Genomic DNA, 18,433 nt, shown 5'->3' on the forward strand with positions numbered 1-18,433 from the left:
TTTTATGGAATGTGGAGTATGAATTGATTTTTTTGCCGGACATTACAAATGGCACCTTTAAAAGGCTTAAACGTTCTACTAAGGGTCTTTTGCTAGAAAAGTATTCTGATGTTTCTGAACTGAGGTACATTCAAGCTGGAGACACAACAACATCCCCTTATCTCTGTCTTCATTAATCAATCTGATCCATTAATGGAGGAGGTTCTCACTCTATCTGCTTTGCGGTCATCTGCAGGTCATTAGTGTTAATGTTTTTGCGTGTTTATTTTCTTTTTGAGATGTGAGTGATTGTGTACGTGAGGAAGTGTGTGGTGGTGGGGAACTGTTTGTGTCCTAATGTCGTTTGTGTCGGTGTTCTGTATTTCAGAGGCCAGTGCCAGAACAGAGGGAGCTGTCAAACAAGTGGAACGAGATGGGGACGGATGAACCAGGTCCCTCTCTTTCTCATTCTCTCTTTCTCTCTCTTTCTTTCTCTCTCTCTCTCTCTCTCACACACACACACACACAGGTTTAGTGTCCAAAGCATATTTCCCCTGTTGCATTAACAATGGCAGTTACAGTAGGGGAGACATTACATTTTTAGATTGCCATGGTTTGGCACAGAGCTGACACTCATGCAGGGTACTGCTGGCTGGGCATAGGCACACATACACACAAACACCCATATGCATCAGTGGGGGCATGGATATCGGTTTCTGCTCTGCATCTGACCCCAGTGGGGTTTTGAGAAGGGAGGATTTTTCTGTGCTGAGACCACTAAGACACTCAGCAAATTATCAATGTGACATTAGCTCCCTTTGACAAGGAATATTATAAATAGTCAGTGTTTCCCACAGAATTGAATTCTATTTGTGGTGGTTTGCAGAATTAACTTGAATACAACAGTTTTTAACAAATTAACACAGCGTGGTTATGATGCTAACCAGATTTAAGCACAATTTAGTACAACCTGAAAAATCAGTGTGTCGTTCTCAATGTTGATATTGTGGTGGGCCGCCACAAATAAGTCAATGTATGGGAAACTCACAGTCTGTTGATTTTTATACACTAAAATTACATGCCTCAATTTAGTGTGAACCCTCTGTGTGTGTGTGTGTGTGTGTGTTTGTGTGTGTGTGTGTGTATGTATGTGTGTGTGTCTGCCAGACAGTATCATTCCTGTTTTACACTGTGAGGTTTACACTGCCTTCGTAGCCTAACAGTGCTGTAACAATGCTATCTGTGTGAGGAGGCAACGCTAACATTTACGAGGCTAACCAGACGGCCACATAAACAGCCCTTCCCTCTTTACCGGGGCCCAGAGGATGTCCAGGTCTCTGGGTTTCATCCTCGGTAACCTCGGGGAACTCTCGATAGTCGTGCCCCCCCCCCCCCCCTCCCTCCCTCTGTCCTTCTTATTTAATCTTTCTCCCTCTCTTCCTCCCCTTTGGCCTACCACTGTATACAGTGTGTTTGGAGGGGAGTGAACAAGTGTGTTTAAGGTTTTGGGTTGGTTAGGTGTGTGTTGTGTCCACTGTTTATCTTGCTGTGTCACGTTTTATGTTTCATTTATCTCCTCTACAAAATTGTCACGAAAGTTCACAAAAAAAGTGTTGACGGCTTTAACAACCAAAACTTTACCAAAAACAAACGCTTTTAGAACACTTATCACTGTCGCACGGCTGCATCCGGAAGGCTCTGCACTTACTTAGGAATATGAGAGCCATAAAAATGTAACGACATATCTGCACATCACTGAGCTGTTTCTCTCTCTCTCTCTCTCTCTCGTCTTTCTTCAGACCTGAGTAAATTCAGGCCTGTCTACGCTCCCAAGGACTTCCTGGAGGTGAGTCAGACGCCCCCCCCCCCCACCACAAACCCTCCCCAAGAGATAAAGAGCAGATTAACATGCCCAGAAAAGATCAAAGTTTATGTGTTGATTTACTGGAAATATTCTGCTGGGTTTTTTGTTAACTTAAGATGATGTATTGAGATGATGTTGTTAAAGGTGCCATGTGTAAGAATTGAGGTAAAAATATCCAAAAAATGAGCTACACGTATCAAAAGAATGAGAAGAAATAAGGGCGATGATGTCATTAAAAAAATGACAAGGTATAGTGCAACAGAGATATCAACCTGAATTAGCATGCTAAATTACTAGCCACAGCCCGACAGGTGTCATAATACCAGTTTCGGCCATGGGAGGCGGTATGCGGGCAACATAACCGCCAGCCAAACTGCAATACACGTGTCTCGGTTGTTACTCTAGGGTAGACCAACTCACTTTCTGGAGGTATACTGCCCCCATCTTTTAGGGAATGTGGAGTATGAATTGATTTTTTGCCGGACATTACACATGGCACCTTTAAGCTGTGTTGTGTGTATGTGTAAAAAATAACCAACTAACATAACAAAATGGAGACAATCCAAAGCGAGCAGTGGCAAAGACACAAAACACTCGAGGTTTATTAACGAATCCGGGAGTTGATACAGAACGTAGGCCATCTCAGCATCACAACCATACCAACTCAAAACGAATCCGGGAGTCGATACAGACTGTGGGCCATTCCAGCCTCACAACCGTGCTAACTCCAAGAAAAAATACAAATTGTCTTGCTTAAATACATTTCTAGTGATCCCCCTTCCGTCGCCTCACGTGACGCTCTCTCTCCGGTCGTACCTTGTCTCGTGAGGCGCCAGCATTATGTTAAAGCAAGTAGCACTCTTCAACTCTTCAATGATTGTGTTAAGAGAAAAACACGTCAGCGATGATTAATCCCATCACGTGGCGTGACAAAGGTTTGCGATTTGGGTTGGCTTAATCAAAAGACCTTGGGTGGCGATGATCAAAACAAATGTTAAAATACATACACTCTGGAATGTTAAAATACATACAGTACACTCTGGAATTTCTCACTACATATGTGTATGCAGCTTTTATGATAAAATGATAATGGAAGTGTATAAAATATGAATTCTGGGTTTCTATATTTGTGTGTGTGTGTGTGTGTGTGTGTGTGTGTTCCTGTGATGCTCTACCCCAGGTGTTGATCAGCTTGCGAAACCCTAACCTGGACTGCAGTGAGGAGGTGGGCTCCCATAGCCACTGGGGTCTGATCCAGGTGCCCCTCCACATCAGAGATGTCCCCCAGCTGGTGAGAGACACACACGCACACACACACACACAGACACACACAGACACACACACACACACACACACACACACACACACAATGTTTTTATTTGGATCCTAACATAGGGGAAGAATTTACAGATCCAAACATTGATAGAGGTATGGCATCGTCGTCTCCATATGGATACACTACTTATCGTTGCAGAAATGGAGCAGTACAGTACTTTGCTAGTGTTTTTGCATTTGGCTTGCTTAGTCCACACAGTTGCAGTCCACATATAACAAGTTTGTGCACATGCCCAAGACTCCCAAAACACAAGAACAATAAGTTTGCATTGAATACTGTCAGCACTGTAATACTGTCAGAAAATGGCTGATATTTGAATAGCTTGGAGTAACAAGTATCCATGTACAAAACAAAAGAACATCCTATTTCAACAGTAGTCATATTCTTACTAATTACATCTATGATGGTGATATCTGGGGTTTTTGGAATATTACAGAGGGTCTTGACCACATCAGATCTACTCCAGTCAGATGGCAGAGATTGTTTAGGTCAAGCCAGTCCGACCTCACACCATATCCTGACGCTTTGATGTCTAGCTTGCCGTTGTCTTTTACTTTATATCCAAGAACCTGTGTGTCATTCTCCTTAGCGATTGTGACTTTCCGCCTTTGATTTTGGATAAGTAATGCGCGGGCCATCTGTTTCACAGTTGGATCGCTATGTTATTGCTATTGTTAAACATGTTGAGCAAGTGGCTGGTTCTTGTGGCAATGTACATCCATTCAATATTTGGGAGACCCAGGCCGCCATCCTTCCGAGACTGAAAGATAATGTCCCGGGTTGAATGTGTGTTCAGCCCGAGCCACTTACTTACCAGTCGGTTTTATTGTTCAATTCTGTCAATATGTTTTGTGGAATATGGATATTTGCATATTGAGGTCCTGTCTGGTGGAGTAGTCGCTGGTGAGCTATGTGATTGGCTCTTCCCAGTTACCTGCTACATTAAATGTATAGCTGAGGTATCTGTATCAGGAACAGAGTCTTATTAGCTTCTGTGGTATTGTGAATGTAGGTGGTTTGTCTAATTTTGAGGAGTACCAGCGGTTTCCTCCGTTACGTCTTTCATAAAAAAAAAAGACATTTGGTAATTTGGTCATGCTTCACCTCCAGTCTCGACTACTGCAGGACTGTGGAGCATCTGATGGATTACACGCTCATCTCTGGAAGCCATTTGGACTGGGTGTGGTGAGCGCACCACTGCACTGCTCCAACCACTCCATCCAGTTGTTGATGGCCAGGGTCAGGGTGAGGTTTACTTCACTCCAAGGGCATTCTGTTCTAATACCAACTCGTAGCATGATTTGGGTCTGTTAGAGTATTGTTGCAAATTACTTGGATGAACAATGGTAGCGTGATTCGGGTCTGTTGAAATATTGATGCAAATGACTTGGATAAAAGATGTTTTGTATACATATGCAACTATGTTTATGTAAGAGAGGGAGGGAGATTTATGTCTTTCAAGGCGTGCAGCATGACACTCTGCGGTAGAGTACCAAAAGCATCGCGAAAGTCCAGGAAAACCGCATAAAACTGGCTTGAGTCATGCTTAAAATCGTCAATTCCTGTCTTTAAGCAGAAGACATGTTCGTTCATCCCCTGACGGCAGGTCTTTTGACTGGGGAAGGGTATGGCATGTTTTATAAGCCAAGATAGAAGGCGTGCGCACACACACACACACACACACACACACACACACACACACACACACACACATATCCCCAGCTGATGATAATCACCCACAAGGCCACAGTGTCACGGTGTTGCCATGCTATATGTGTGTGTGAGAGAAGAGAAAAAAGCAAGCGGCACACTGTGTGTGTGTGTGTGTGTGAGAGAGAGAAGGGAAAAAGCAAATGGCACACTGTTTGTGTGTGTGTGTGTGTGTGTGTGTGTGTGTGTGTGTGTGTGTGTGTGTGTGTGTGTGAGAGAGAAGGGGAAAAGCAAGTGGCACACTGTGTGTGTGCTTGTGTGTGAGAAGGGAAAAAAACAAACACACACGTGGACAGTATTCAGTCTGGTTTTGTCGCAACCATATTTTGAAACCAAAAACCTGGTATGTTGTGAGTCCCTGTCGCTTTGCTTAAAAGTGTCTGCTGAATCTCACTCTGTTGACTTTCACTTTGCTCTATAATGGATGAATGCTGTGTGCTCAGATAGTGGGCCACTGTGTGCCCATGTGCTTCATTGAGAAGGGGGTTTGTGGATGTCGGGGGCCACCGCGCATGATCACATAGAAGTAGAAGAGCAGGATTCGGATTTGATTCTGCTCTCAGACCTGTTCTTTATGAATGGGTATTGTGATTAATCCCTGATCATCAGTCGCTTTGCACACTGTGTTGTCTAGGTATACCTTAAAGCAGCTGCAGTGTTAACCTATGTGGTAACAGGGAAGGCAGTAGCATCATTGCATCCCTTATCACTGCTAGATCTGCACTAATTTCATTCAGCGCTCATCTTAAGGGGTTCAGAAACTGATCCCAGATCTGTATTTATTGTAATTGTCTTTTCCTCTGCAGAGGGAGGCTTGTCCTGAACTGACCCTGACCAGCGGGCAACTCGGCATCGATGACCACCCTCACGTTCCCGCAGGTATCCCCCCCATCCCTCCATCCTCTTGCTGTTCACTCTTCTGTTCAGCACGTCTCTCCATCACTTTATCCCCGTCCGCTCCACTGAATTCTGTTCCTTTTGTTGGTGTGTTCTCCACTCGACTGGGCCAGTTGTGTAAGGTCGGATTATCTCCCGAGTAAACGTTTACAGGGTGCTATCTGGGCATATCCAGACGTTTTTATATCACTCCCTCTAAACAAGCCCAATATTCGGTCTGTTCTTCAAATAGCAACAAAAAATATTTTGTTCGGCAAACACCCAACGGCGAGCTAATAAACACACACGTCTGTTGCTCTGATAGCTTATCGGAGCGTCGCCGCAAGCACCGCGGTGGTCATCTGGTGTGTGTCTGTGTGTGTGTTGGGGTAGGAGGTTTGGATGGGAGCTACTAATACCAGAAATGACATTTATTTGTTTGTGAATGAGAGTTATGCAGTCGGTCATGGTTGGAGTAGTGTGGTGGGAGTGTCTGCTCATATGTGAACACACACACACACACACACACACACACACACACACACGGTCACTTATAGAATCCCTAACTCGCAACTCAGACATGAGCACACATGCACACAAAAACATACGTAAATTATCTCTCTCACACATGCACACACACACACACAAACACACACACACACACACACACACACACACACACTCATATGCACTCAGAATCCCTTGCAACCAGGGGTGAAAGTAAGCCGGTACTGGCCGGTATGGAGTACCACTAAAATATTTGGAGAGGGTACGCCGTACCGGAAAGAAAACTATACTGTCTCTGAAAAATATAGCACTTTCAGCATGACAACACAACTGCTAACGTCAAATTACCAGAAGCAACACGTTTCCCCCAAAATATATTTCATATACATCGTTCTGAACTGTATCTGAATTGTGTCTAAACCTCCCGTGCAGCTGGACAGACAACGAGCAAGCTATAGCGCGCGTACAGTAGCCTACAGTAATTGCGCCAACGTGCACTGGTATCCAAAGTGTTTTAGCAGACGGACGTTTCTTGGAAAGTCTCCCAAATAAAAAAAACATACAGGCTAAAGAAAAATATGTTGATGTTTCAATAGCCTATTCTGGTTTTATGTGTGCAGTGTTTCGCTGGAGAGACAGGAGACAGACAGTGCGTGTACGGCTTAACCAGATCTTGCGCAGCAATAATGAAAGTGTTTTAGCGGACAGAAGTATGTTGCAGTCTCCCAAATAAAAAGGCATGACTCAAAGAAACGTGTTTCATGATATACAGTAGCCTATATAAAAAAAATTGATTGGAAGTGGGAGCGAGCAGAGTAACTAGGTTAAATAAATAATAAATAAAAATAAATAAATGTTGAAATTAAGTGTTTGCAATTTATTCATAATCAAAAACAGATGCAGGTGGGTTAAAGAGTGATACTAGAGTGATAAGAAGTCCTAGTGAATGCTTGATAAGTAGACTATAATACAGTAAATAAACAAATAAATAAATAATAAATAATTAGGCTAAGTGAAATTTTCGGCGCGCGCTCTGGGCGTGCATTATAACTCTATATCATAGTACCACCAAGAAATAAAAACTACTTTCACCCCTGCTTGCAACTCATATATGAGCACACATACACACTAGAATATGTGCATAAATTAACTCGCACACACGCACACACGCACACACACACAATGTGGTCTGACAACTGAAATCTCTTTGTTGTCTTGTCTCCACAGATTTGTTTGAAAGTGAGCACATTCGTCTGGGCAAGAGAGGTACGGAAAGCACAAGACATTTTTAGGACACCTTTCTTTTTCTCCTTTTCTCTCCTCCCCTTCATCTCTCTTGGATAAAAAATGTCTATTTATTACCAACCTCTTTCTTTTGGCCCAGTGTGTTTATGCGCTGGCTATCGCTTTATTTAGTTCTGTATTAACACACTCCACCTCTGAACACCTGGAAGCTATCTTATGAGGGTAGAGATTAGACAGTGTGCAATGACCCCTCTCCCCCACCCCCATCGATTTAGCTGCTCTCTTTCTCTCTCACTCTATTCAATTCAGTTAAATTTAGTTAATTTCAATGCTTTATTGGCATGACCATTTACAGGAAAATTGTGTTGCCAAAGCGTCAAACACCCCCCCCCCCCTCTCTTTCTTCCATTCACTCTCTCCACTCTTAGCTTGTTTCTTCACATCTGGTTCAATCCAGACATCTTTTCTAAATCCCCTACTTCACACTGCACTTGAATGTACTAATGGCCAGAGTGGGGCTCTGGCAGCAGCTGCATAGGCCACTGTGTCTGGTGTTGCCATGCTATATGTGTGTGTGAGAGAAGGGGAAAATGCAAGTGGCACAGTGTGTGTGTATTTGTGTGTGTGTGTGTGAGGGAGAAGGGGAAAAAGCAAGTGGCACACTGTTTGTGTATGTTTGTGTGTGTGTGAGGGAGAAGGGGAAAAAGCAAGTGGCACACTGTTATGTGGATGGTAAACACAGAGTGACTCATTCAGGATGTTCTTCCAGTGAAATGTTTGCCCCAACTTCTTGCCAAACAGACACACACACACACACACACACACACACACACACACATATATATACACAACTCTGAATCCGTAACTGTGATGATGTATGTATGATAGGACAGGCCAGGCCCAAGGCCTATGTGTTTAATTTGTTTGCACATAGAAGGTTGAAAAGCAGGGGAAGAGAAGACAGAAGAGTAGTAGTAGTAGTATTTCTCCACTCATTGTCCTATACCTCACACATCCCTTCTTCTCTCTCAATGGCGTTTCGATCTCCCTCAATTCTGCAGCCTCTCCCCCTTTCTCTCCCTTTAACTCTTTCTCTCAAATCAAATTATTCCGTCAACAAACTATAATACTTATGCCTAGATTGTCATGTACTGTGCAGACACGGTTGCATAAGTTAAACAAAACAGGATCTTTACACCAAAGAACTCACACGAAACACAGGGGCAACGCGACAATAGACAATGACCAAGCAAAGACCAAAGCAAACACAAGGGGCTCTATCGTGCATCCCAGCGCAATTGACTTTGTAAACTCGCGCTTTTGTCTTTCCTATTTTGCAGTCAGCGCATATTGGAATTTTCCCTCCACAGGTACGTGCCTGTAAATTAGGGAATTCGATTGCGCCCACCGGGGCGGTTCAGCGAAAAGACGGGGCATGTTCCGGCGCAAACGTTCACTGTTGATATTTTGCAGTTTCAGAAAACAATTCCGCCACAGACCAGGAACTCCCTGGTCTAAAGTCTGTGGCGCAAATGCAGATGCTATTTTAAGGGCGCATGCATGACCACAGGCCTGCATGAATGAATGCGTTGCGCACCAATCTACAGACACCCCCGTGCACAGACGGAAACATTCAAAGCCTTGATAATATTTGTCCATTTCCCGGTTTTGTTCGTACATTGGTGACCTAAAAATTTAGTAGCACAACATCTACATGCAATATCTTTACAACAACAACGCCTAATTATAACAAGTTGCCTAATTAATTTGGACAACTTTATACAGCCCTATAAAGGCTAAAGTTATGTGAAAAAATAGGCATAAATCTAGCGTACACATTTTCACGAATCACGGATGTGTTGATGACATAAATTAGGAAATATTAGATGACTTAAGCAGACGTAAGGAGAGGGAATTGCATGCCGATGCCATTTAACCCAAATGCCCCAGCGGCAGCACGGGAGAGAAGAGATTAACTGACAGAAGATATGCATTGTCTATAGAGAGGTAATGTTAGATTACATTGTACATAGCAAAAATATCACCATGCATTCATAATCTCGTGATTCAGTGAGAGTGATCCCAAAACATCGGAAAGTATGTCTTTGTGACAATTCTGTATTAAATTTTGTCAAGAGGAAAAATCAATAGCTGACCGTTCCTAACTGAACAGTATAATTATAGCGCCTGTGCCTGGCAAATACGCCACCATAATAGCAATTAGCTATGGAAGAAGCGTGCCTGTTGTTACAGGGAATGTGATATGACGCCCTGATTGGTTTATTGCACGTTACGCCCAAACCACACTCATGATTAATGTAGCTACTTCAGACCACCCCATTTTAGATTTGTGTCGGGCGCAACAGTCAAATATCCCGCCGGTAAAATAGCATCAGCATCCAAGATCCGCCCACAAAGAGACTTGCGTTTTGTGCAAAGACACTTCCGTTTCAGACCGTTAAAATATAGCCCAAGATCTTAAATACACAGGAAACTACTCAGGAAACACAATCCACTGGACACGGGCAAGAAGACACAGGTAAACATGGAACAAGGTAATCAAACTTAACTTAAGACTCAGGTGAGGGGCGGAGACAAGTCCCAAACCAAAAACCTCAAACTGTGACAGTGCCCCCTATTAAGGGACGGCTTCCAGATGCCCCTAACAGAAACTAGCAAGTCCAAGCAGGGTGGGTGGGAGGGGGCTTGGGGGCCGAAGCCCTCTGGCTGGGCAGCTCAGGTGGACGACCTGGTGGCAGGGCAGACAGGGCAGACCGGCCGAGGTGGCTCTGTCTAGGCGGCTCGAAAGGGTGGCCGGGACCAGAGACGGACCATCGGAGGAGCTCAGGAGGGCAGTCTGGACGCAGTGTAGACCGCCGAGGCAGGCTGGGTGGACGGCCGCTCCGCAGGGGTCCATTACTGGCTTGTTCATTCTATCACAAGCTGGCAGGGGTGGGTACCCAAATACACGATGCAGAAGATTTTTAGATATTTAGAAATGTATTTCACAAAATCCAAAACCAAAAACAGACAGAGACTATGTAACTGGACTATTGAGACCAAAAAGATTATTATTTAGCTAAAACGTGGAGAATACAATGCAATCAAGCATTTTGGGCGATGTGGAGTCAGGCAGCAGATTGAGAGAGAGAAAAAGATGCGGTTTTAAAAGGACGTGACAGAAGCTGAGGCAAGCCAGGTAGGCCTATAGGCCCGACGGTAATTGTAAAGCAAAAAAAAAAAAATTTACAAAAGATTCACCGAACAAAAATGCCGATGTGGTACATGAAAATTTAGCTAAAAACGTGGAGAATGCAATGCAATCAAGCATTTTGGGCGATGTGGAGACACAAGCTGGCAGTAGATTAAATGCTCACGATGCGGTTTTAAAAGGACGTGACCGAAGCTGAGGCAAGCAGGCGATGACTAATTGTAAAGCAATTTATAAAAGATTTACTGAACAAAAACACTCACAAACACATACGAGAGAGAAAAAGATGCCATAATTTGAGGATTTAGGTATGCACGTGTGTTTCAGGCATAGTGCAAGCACTAATCTCTGACTGAAAGTGCACAGAACTTGTGCATTTGAGAGCGCTCTCTCAAGGCTGTAGACTGTAGATGTAATGTTTCATGTAGGGTTCATGTCAGTTAATATGAATTAACATTTAAAAACATGAAGCCAAACGAAGAAAAGCCAAACTATGAAAAAAAGTGCGATAATCCGGAAAAAAGGTACATGTTTTTTTGAAGTAGAGAGAAGGCATAACTTATGCAGATAAGAAGGAAATGTTTCCCATTTTCAATCTCTTTTTGAAAGTACGCTTTCTCTTTCGCACCCTCTCTCTCCCTGTCCCTCTCTCTGCAGTACTGAGTGAGCAGGACAGTGCCGCAGCTCATCAGTACAGCAGGCAGGGCTGCCCCACTGGCCTGAGAGCTGAACTCTGGGCCCTGATACTAAACTCCACCAACGAGCCAGAGGTAAAGCACACACACACACACACACACTTACACACACACAACACACATACACACACACACACTCATGCATACACCCACACACACACACTTGCACATAAACACATGGATGTGGGCATGCTTGCTAAAACAAGCAACTCAACTCACAAACAACCTCACACTTATATCAACATAAACTTAATTGCATATCCATTAACACAACATCACACACACACACACACACACACATACACATGCACATACACACACACACGCACACGCACATACACACACACACACACAAACAGACACAGCTGCTAGGTTTCCCAGGCTCCAGGTTAGCTCCAGGTTAGACTCTCCCACACCATGCTGTCTGTTGTCTTTTATCCTATCCAAGTTCGCATCTCAGACATCAACTCTTCACGTTTTTTGTACATGTGTTTACCTGTGTATGTCGTTACCTGTGCCTATTCATGTGTTTACCTGTGTATGTCGTTACCTGTGCCTATTCGTGTGTTTACCTGTGTATGTCGTTACCTGTGCCTATTCATGCCAGTTGGTATTTATAGGGCTGTGTAATATCACTGGAAGTGTGTTTGAATGGATGGATGGATATTTATGGCTACTGATTGTCACATTTATTTATAGGTGTTTCCATTCATTTGTTTTGAGGTTGTTTGGATGACAGGACTGGGTTGTCTGTGTTTGGGGGTCAGGACACCTAATGGGCTTCAAAGGGGAATAATGAGCACGGAGTTAAGTGGGATGCCAGAACTGCCAGAAGTGTTGATTGCTGAAGGAGTGCTGCTGGAGATGGGAGTTTAAACACATGGATGGGTGTGTGTGCTGTGTCAACAAAGAGATCATGCAGAAACCTCCGCCATCAAATATTCAGTATTTAGTAATTAAGAAGCTGTTCTGCTTTCATGCTCATGCTGTGGAATTTATTTAATTATTTAACACACATTATACACACACATTCACTTTCTTTTGCAGGGGGGTGCACCCACACACACGCGCAGGCACGCAGGCACGCACATACACACAGTTATAAACCATTTAAGAGAGAGAAAAATGCAGAGAGAGGGGGGGGGGGGTAGAGATAGAAAGAGAGAGGGGTAGAGATAGAAAGGTATTTAGAGAGAAAGGTACAGAGAGAGAGTACATTGTATATCAAGCACACAGAGAGAACACTGAGCATGCCAGCCGGCCGAACTCCATGTGTGGCCGATGCCATCTGGTGCCAGTCTCGCCCATGCTCCACCCACATCTCTCCTCTGTGCCCCTGCTTGTTTAAGCCAGGCCTTGTTAGTGCCGCCAACACTTTTTCTCTCATACGCAAACACACCCCCCCCCCCCCCCCACACACACACACAAACACACACACACACACACAAACACACACACACACACACACACCAGACACACACACACACACAAATACACGTTGGGCAGTGGCAGTGGAGGCCTGGAGAACATAGCTGTGCACCCCCACGACAGAAAGACAAACACTGGGCTGAAGGCGCCTATTTTAACCTTCATGGGTGATGCCCTCTCTCTTTCGGGGCCATCTCCCTCGAACACACACACGCACACACACGCCAGTGCTTGTTTAACAAGGCTTGAGGGTTTAAACTTAAATATTTTGTCTTTGGCATTATGGTTATGTAACAAAAGAAGTACAGTGAGTGTCAAGAGCAGACGCCGCTAGAGAATACCTGGCCTGCGCCCCCCCTTCTACCCTCCACCTTCCAGGCCTCCACCACCACCACTATTCCCTCCACCCTTGTGCCCTGCAGTGGGTGGGTGGGGAGGTGGGTGTCTGGTGCTGCATGGACAGCTAGTGCACATTGCTGCACGAGATTTTATACAAACAGATCAGCAGCACAATCCCCAGGCGCACACACATGCTGAAGTGACACTGCTAACGGAAATCCACACCGTCACTCACGCACACACACACACACACACACAGACACAGGCATGCACGCACACACACACACACGCACACACACACACGCACACACACACACACACACATACGCACATCGGCAGATGCCATGTTAACATGAATACACACTGTGAAAAATAGGCCTTGCTCTCCACGTCCTCACAGGATGAAGTGCCAAGGACTCACTGAGATGAAGGACACAGCAAGCAAATTTTTGGTGAAGATTGATGGTGGATTTTGGTGAAGAGTGCAGATTTATTTACAGTGCGAAAATAGTGTCGACAAATAACAAAGTAACAAGAAAATGAAGAGGGCAACACTACTTCACTACTTCATTTTTTTGTTATTTTGAAATTATTCTTGCAAAAAAGCTGCAGTATATTTGATCAAGGTGCGCAGGCTCCCCACTACCCACTGACAAATAACAAACAAAAATACTTGAGACAAAATAAAACAAAATTCAGCAGCTGCATCAAAATGCTCTCCTAGACTCTCCTCTTAAATAAAACCAACCAATTATCTAAATTGGTAAATACCAATAAAGGTAGGAAACTACCCAGTCTATGTAAAGTTATACTGCACACATTTGCCACACAACCCATGCACAATCAGTTACTTTCCCCTATCCCAATCAAGGATGGGGCTTGTGTTCCTTGGGGGAAAGACATTGTGCAGGACTAAGTGTTACCTGTCAGTGTTTGTTTCTGATGTTTGGAAGATGTTGAGTGAGTAACGGAAAGTTGTATGAATGATGATCGCGCATGGGTGAAACCAAGTCGCTATCACTGGCACTGCATATGTATGACATCGCTTGCTGTGTCTGGACCTGTCTTCCTGGCCTTCCTCAGTGTCCCAGAGGGCACCACTATCCCACTTCTGACACCAACTGTGAAAAATAGGCCTTGCGCTCCACATCCACACAGGATGAAGCGCCAAGGACTCACTGAGGTGAAGTGGTGATGGGATAAAGGACACAGCAAGCAAATGTGGTGAAGAGTGCAGATTTAAAGGTGCAGTCAGCGATTCAGTTTGTTTATGTTTATATTTATATTTAAATTCATAAGTAGACAGTACTCAAGGAATGGGCAGTTAGCGGTCGTGAGGAGATGATTGATGAATGTGACAAAAAATGTTATGAACTTAAAATCGCTGACTGCACCTTTAAATTGTTAGAAGCTAATGCGTGTGTGCGTGTTTAAGCGTGTTTCACGTGTAGGAAAAATGAAGACAGTTTAAATGTTGCAAGAAGGGTCAGGCAGGTTTGTGAAAAGGAGGGGCCTCCCCTCCCCACACACACACATGCATGTACACTTAGGCTACATTTACACTGTCAGTGTCACTGTCAATTTTTTACTCATGATGTGGCACAGTTCTGATGTGCATCATGAATGTGTAAACAGTAAAAAGGATTCTGATATTTTCAGATTAATATCAGGTCTCATTGGTATTTGATTGATTACATTGATTGAACTAGACTTTAAAATAGCCTAATAATACATATTATGTTTGTACATTTGCAGTGCTGTCTGGTTGTTTGCTGTCATTTTGGTAACCAAACCCTCTTGTACGCATGCAAGTTGTCTCAAGTGTTAAGGTTTATTCACAGCAGGAACAAGAGCTATAAACATAATGACAACTATAACAACATTGTCGGCCGTCCACACTGACCAAGGTTAAGGAAAGTCTCTCCCGTGGTGATGAATGTAATGTCTAAAGTTTGATTGATTCTGATTAGCTGTCAGCTTTTTATCATTCTCAGAATCGCTCTGAAAGTGATGCCCAATGATATCGTTCGTCATGTCGCTATTGTTATAATTTGTGTGTGGACGTTGTCATTCATATTAGCTAGAACAATGCATTTTTTGTCATTATTGTTATAGTTATCGTTCTTGGTGTGAAGCAAATTACTAGACCTGTTAACACACATACAGTACCTGATATGGGTCACTTTTAAAAGTAGATGTGAACGGACAGCTAAAATCAGATATCAGGCAAAAAAAGGCAGGCAGATATCTAAAATCAGGCAAAAAAATCGGTAAAAGCGGTCACATATACTGCTCTTTGACATAATGCAGCTTTGACAGAATTATGTGTAAATCAGACTCTCAAGTGTAGCACAGTATACATTAATGTAACAACATACAATATTCAGGTCAAGCCTTTCCTGAGCCTCATTTGGAAATACTACCAAACATTTTTATATGTGTGGTTGACATGATTTACTTCTCAGTTTATCGTCGGCTGTAGAAGTCTCTTCCTAGCCTTGTGGCCCTTCCAAGTTTTTTAATGATCCTGGCAGAGTTGCTCAGATCCCAATTGGTTTATTTTAAAAAAACACCAGCAGTCCAAGCCTCTCGAGGGGTAACATCCTTTTTGGAGTAACCATGTGTCCAAACTCAAGTGCTGACCCTCACCCACGAGACTCTGTCTATTCTCTGCTGTCGCTCCAATAAACATGGAGCACAGATCAGATTGGGCTCTGTGATAGGTGACTAATATGTCTTCATTAGTCTTCCTCCGTGTCTCCTCCCCCTGTCCTCTCCACTCCACTCGCCGAAGGCCGTCTCAAACAGTACAACGGATACGCAGGTGACATGACCAAGGCCATTTCCCGCTAATAAACCCAGTTTCTGTAACCTGACATGAACCCCTTTCTGTCTCTTTACCACTTCCCGACCGAGGGCCTTTGGGCTGCGTTCTGTAACCCTCACTACAGTTAGGCTCAGATGGTTACTCCACCAGACAGACACTCAGACTGTGCTGTTCACCGCTGACATTTAGTCGACTCTGCCACGTATTCCTGGTTGCCAAACACAGGCATACATATGTGTGCACGCTTCGACACACACACACACACACACACACGCAAAGTTGTACAAAACACATACACAAAAACCCACAAACACACAAAATTATGACCTTAAATGGGTCACAATGCTGTCAGACCAAAATCTTCCATGTCTACGATGATGAGGTCTATGCAGAGACACGAGAAGCGATAAAGTGTTTCCCCCAGTCTCTACTCATATGACACACAGACCAGATCTCTCTCTCTTTATCTTTTTCTCTCATTTTCTGTTGTCTCTCTTTCCTCTAGTAATTTGGAATGATGGATAGAAGGTTTTCTACTAGTGTTATTGAACTGCTGTCCTCCATTTGAGTGTGATGTATTTCTGCAGACAACAGCAAGGATAGTGAGTCCTTTCCAAATGAGAAACATTGGACATAGCTGGTCCAACCAGGATACTTTCCTAATTTTTTGGATGGAGATGTAATTCTAGCTTCTTTATTTAAGCAGGGCGATTGCCTGGCTTGGAAGACAGGGAGAGGTTAAAAATACGTTCCCAATTTTTTGTTGTCAAACAATAGGCTAGTTGATGGTCTGATTATTTTGTTTTGTTACCCTGATAATGATGTTAGCTTATTATGTATACCGTGATCATGTTGATAATGATAAGTAATGGCACCTTTATTAGTCCTGTTGGGGATACATAATGAGCACAGCGCGAAGGATGAGGATGCTGGCCATATCAACAAGATGGTTGATGGGGAGGAGGTGGAGTGTTATATAATGCTTATGAGAATGATGGTTGTGTCAGTCAGTATACAGTAGATGATGACGGTGGCAGTGGTGCTGGTGGTGTTGATGAATGATGCTAAACCCCAGTTCCAAAAAAGTTGAGACGTTGTGTAAAATGCAAATAAAAACAGAATGTGATAATCTGCAAATCTCGTAAACCCATATTTATCTGCAAAAAGGACATAGACAACAAATGTTGAAAATGACAAATTTGACTGTTTCATGGAAAATATAAGCACATTTTGGATGCCAGCAACACGTCTCAAAAAAGTTGGGAAGGGGGCAACAACAGGCTGCAAAAGTTGTGTAATAATTAAGGATTATTTCACTACTAATTAGGTTAACCGGTACCGTGATTGGTTATAAAAAGAGCATACCAGAGAGGCAGAGTCTCTTAGAAGTAAAATTATGGAGGTATTCAACAGTACAACAGTATGGCTCCACAGAATAAGAGTCCAGGTGCTAAAATGGCCTGCCTGCAGTCCAGACCTGCTTTTAGTAACATTTTACAGTGTCCCAACCTTTTCAGAATTGGGGTTGAATGACAAAGGTTGCTGTGCTGTGCTGATCCTCAACCAGTTTGTGATCTCCATCTCTGTATCTTTCACCAGGACATCATGCACTATGAGCAGCTGAAGGCTGGGGTCATTCAGCATGACCTGCTGGTGGACAACCTCATCTATAAGGTGGGTGTGTGGAGTGGACACACATTCCAACATTTATACCCCCCATATCAGTTCTTTAAAGTCATCCTATGCAATTTTTTTTACCTTCAAAGCTACCTTTATCCTCAGCTTCAAAGCCTTGAATTATGATGGTAAACTAACTTGTAATAGGGAAAATTGCGCCCCTTCTGCAGCCATAGCCTATCCCTCTACAGAAAACCAGCCTTGCAACTTGCTCTCCTGACCTGGCTCTTCAGAAATTATCTTTGCCAGTTTGCAATCAAATCCACATGTTCCGTGTCCAGGGTGCAAACCATGAGTGGTATTTACGACAGCTGTGTAAAATACACATACTCCACAACTGCAGGGGGAGCCCTGTCACAAAACCCCCAAAACTGCATTGGATGCCTTTAATGCTCTCTTTCTTTCTCTCTCTCTCTTTCTCTCTCTCTCAATCTTTGTGTTTGTATTCTCTTACCCTCTCTCACTGTCTCTCTACAATACAGAGCCCATTATATTTATCTCCATTTGGTTTTACTCCATATTAGCTGTGTGCCAAACAACATCCGTGCTGGTTCCATATTACATTTACTCGGGTAAATCATGTGGGAAGTCCAGAATATTAAATAAAAATAGATTCCTGGATGGCTTTGTAAATATCAGATCACTTAGCTTCAAATTTTTTTTAAGCAAAGAAGAATGATTCAGCCCTCATAATTTCTTGGGTCAGGAGAGGAGGGAGCTGCCGGTAATTTTCCGTAAA

At 43.5% G+C, this 18,433-nt stretch overlaps 1 protein-coding gene across 1 annotated transcript in view; it reads left to right on the forward strand.

The window, feature by feature from the left end:
* The window catches only part of tbc1d19 (TBC1 domain family, member 19), a 32,162-nt gene that overhangs the window by 4,624 nt on the left and 9,105 nt on the right, over nt 1-18,433 (forward strand). The window contains exons 6-12 of the mRNA XM_042069686.1: nt 368-431; nt 1,779-1,825; nt 3,024-3,134; nt 5,696-5,768; nt 7,500-7,538; nt 11,386-11,498; nt 17,617-17,691. Coding sequence (XP_041925620.1) covers nt 368-431; nt 1,779-1,825; nt 3,024-3,134; nt 5,696-5,768; nt 7,500-7,538; nt 11,386-11,498; nt 17,617-17,691 — 522 coding nt within the window. The remainder of the gene's footprint in view (nt 1-367; nt 432-1,778; nt 1,826-3,023; nt 3,135-5,695; nt 5,769-7,499; nt 7,539-11,385; nt 11,499-17,616; nt 17,692-18,433) is intronic.

This window comes from Alosa sapidissima, chromosome 18 (genome assembly GCF_018492685.1).
Source record: "Alosa sapidissima isolate fAloSap1 chromosome 18, fAloSap1.pri, whole genome shotgun sequence".
NCBI classification, from domain to species: Eukaryota; Metazoa; Chordata; class Actinopteri; order Clupeiformes; family Clupeidae; genus Alosa; species Alosa sapidissima.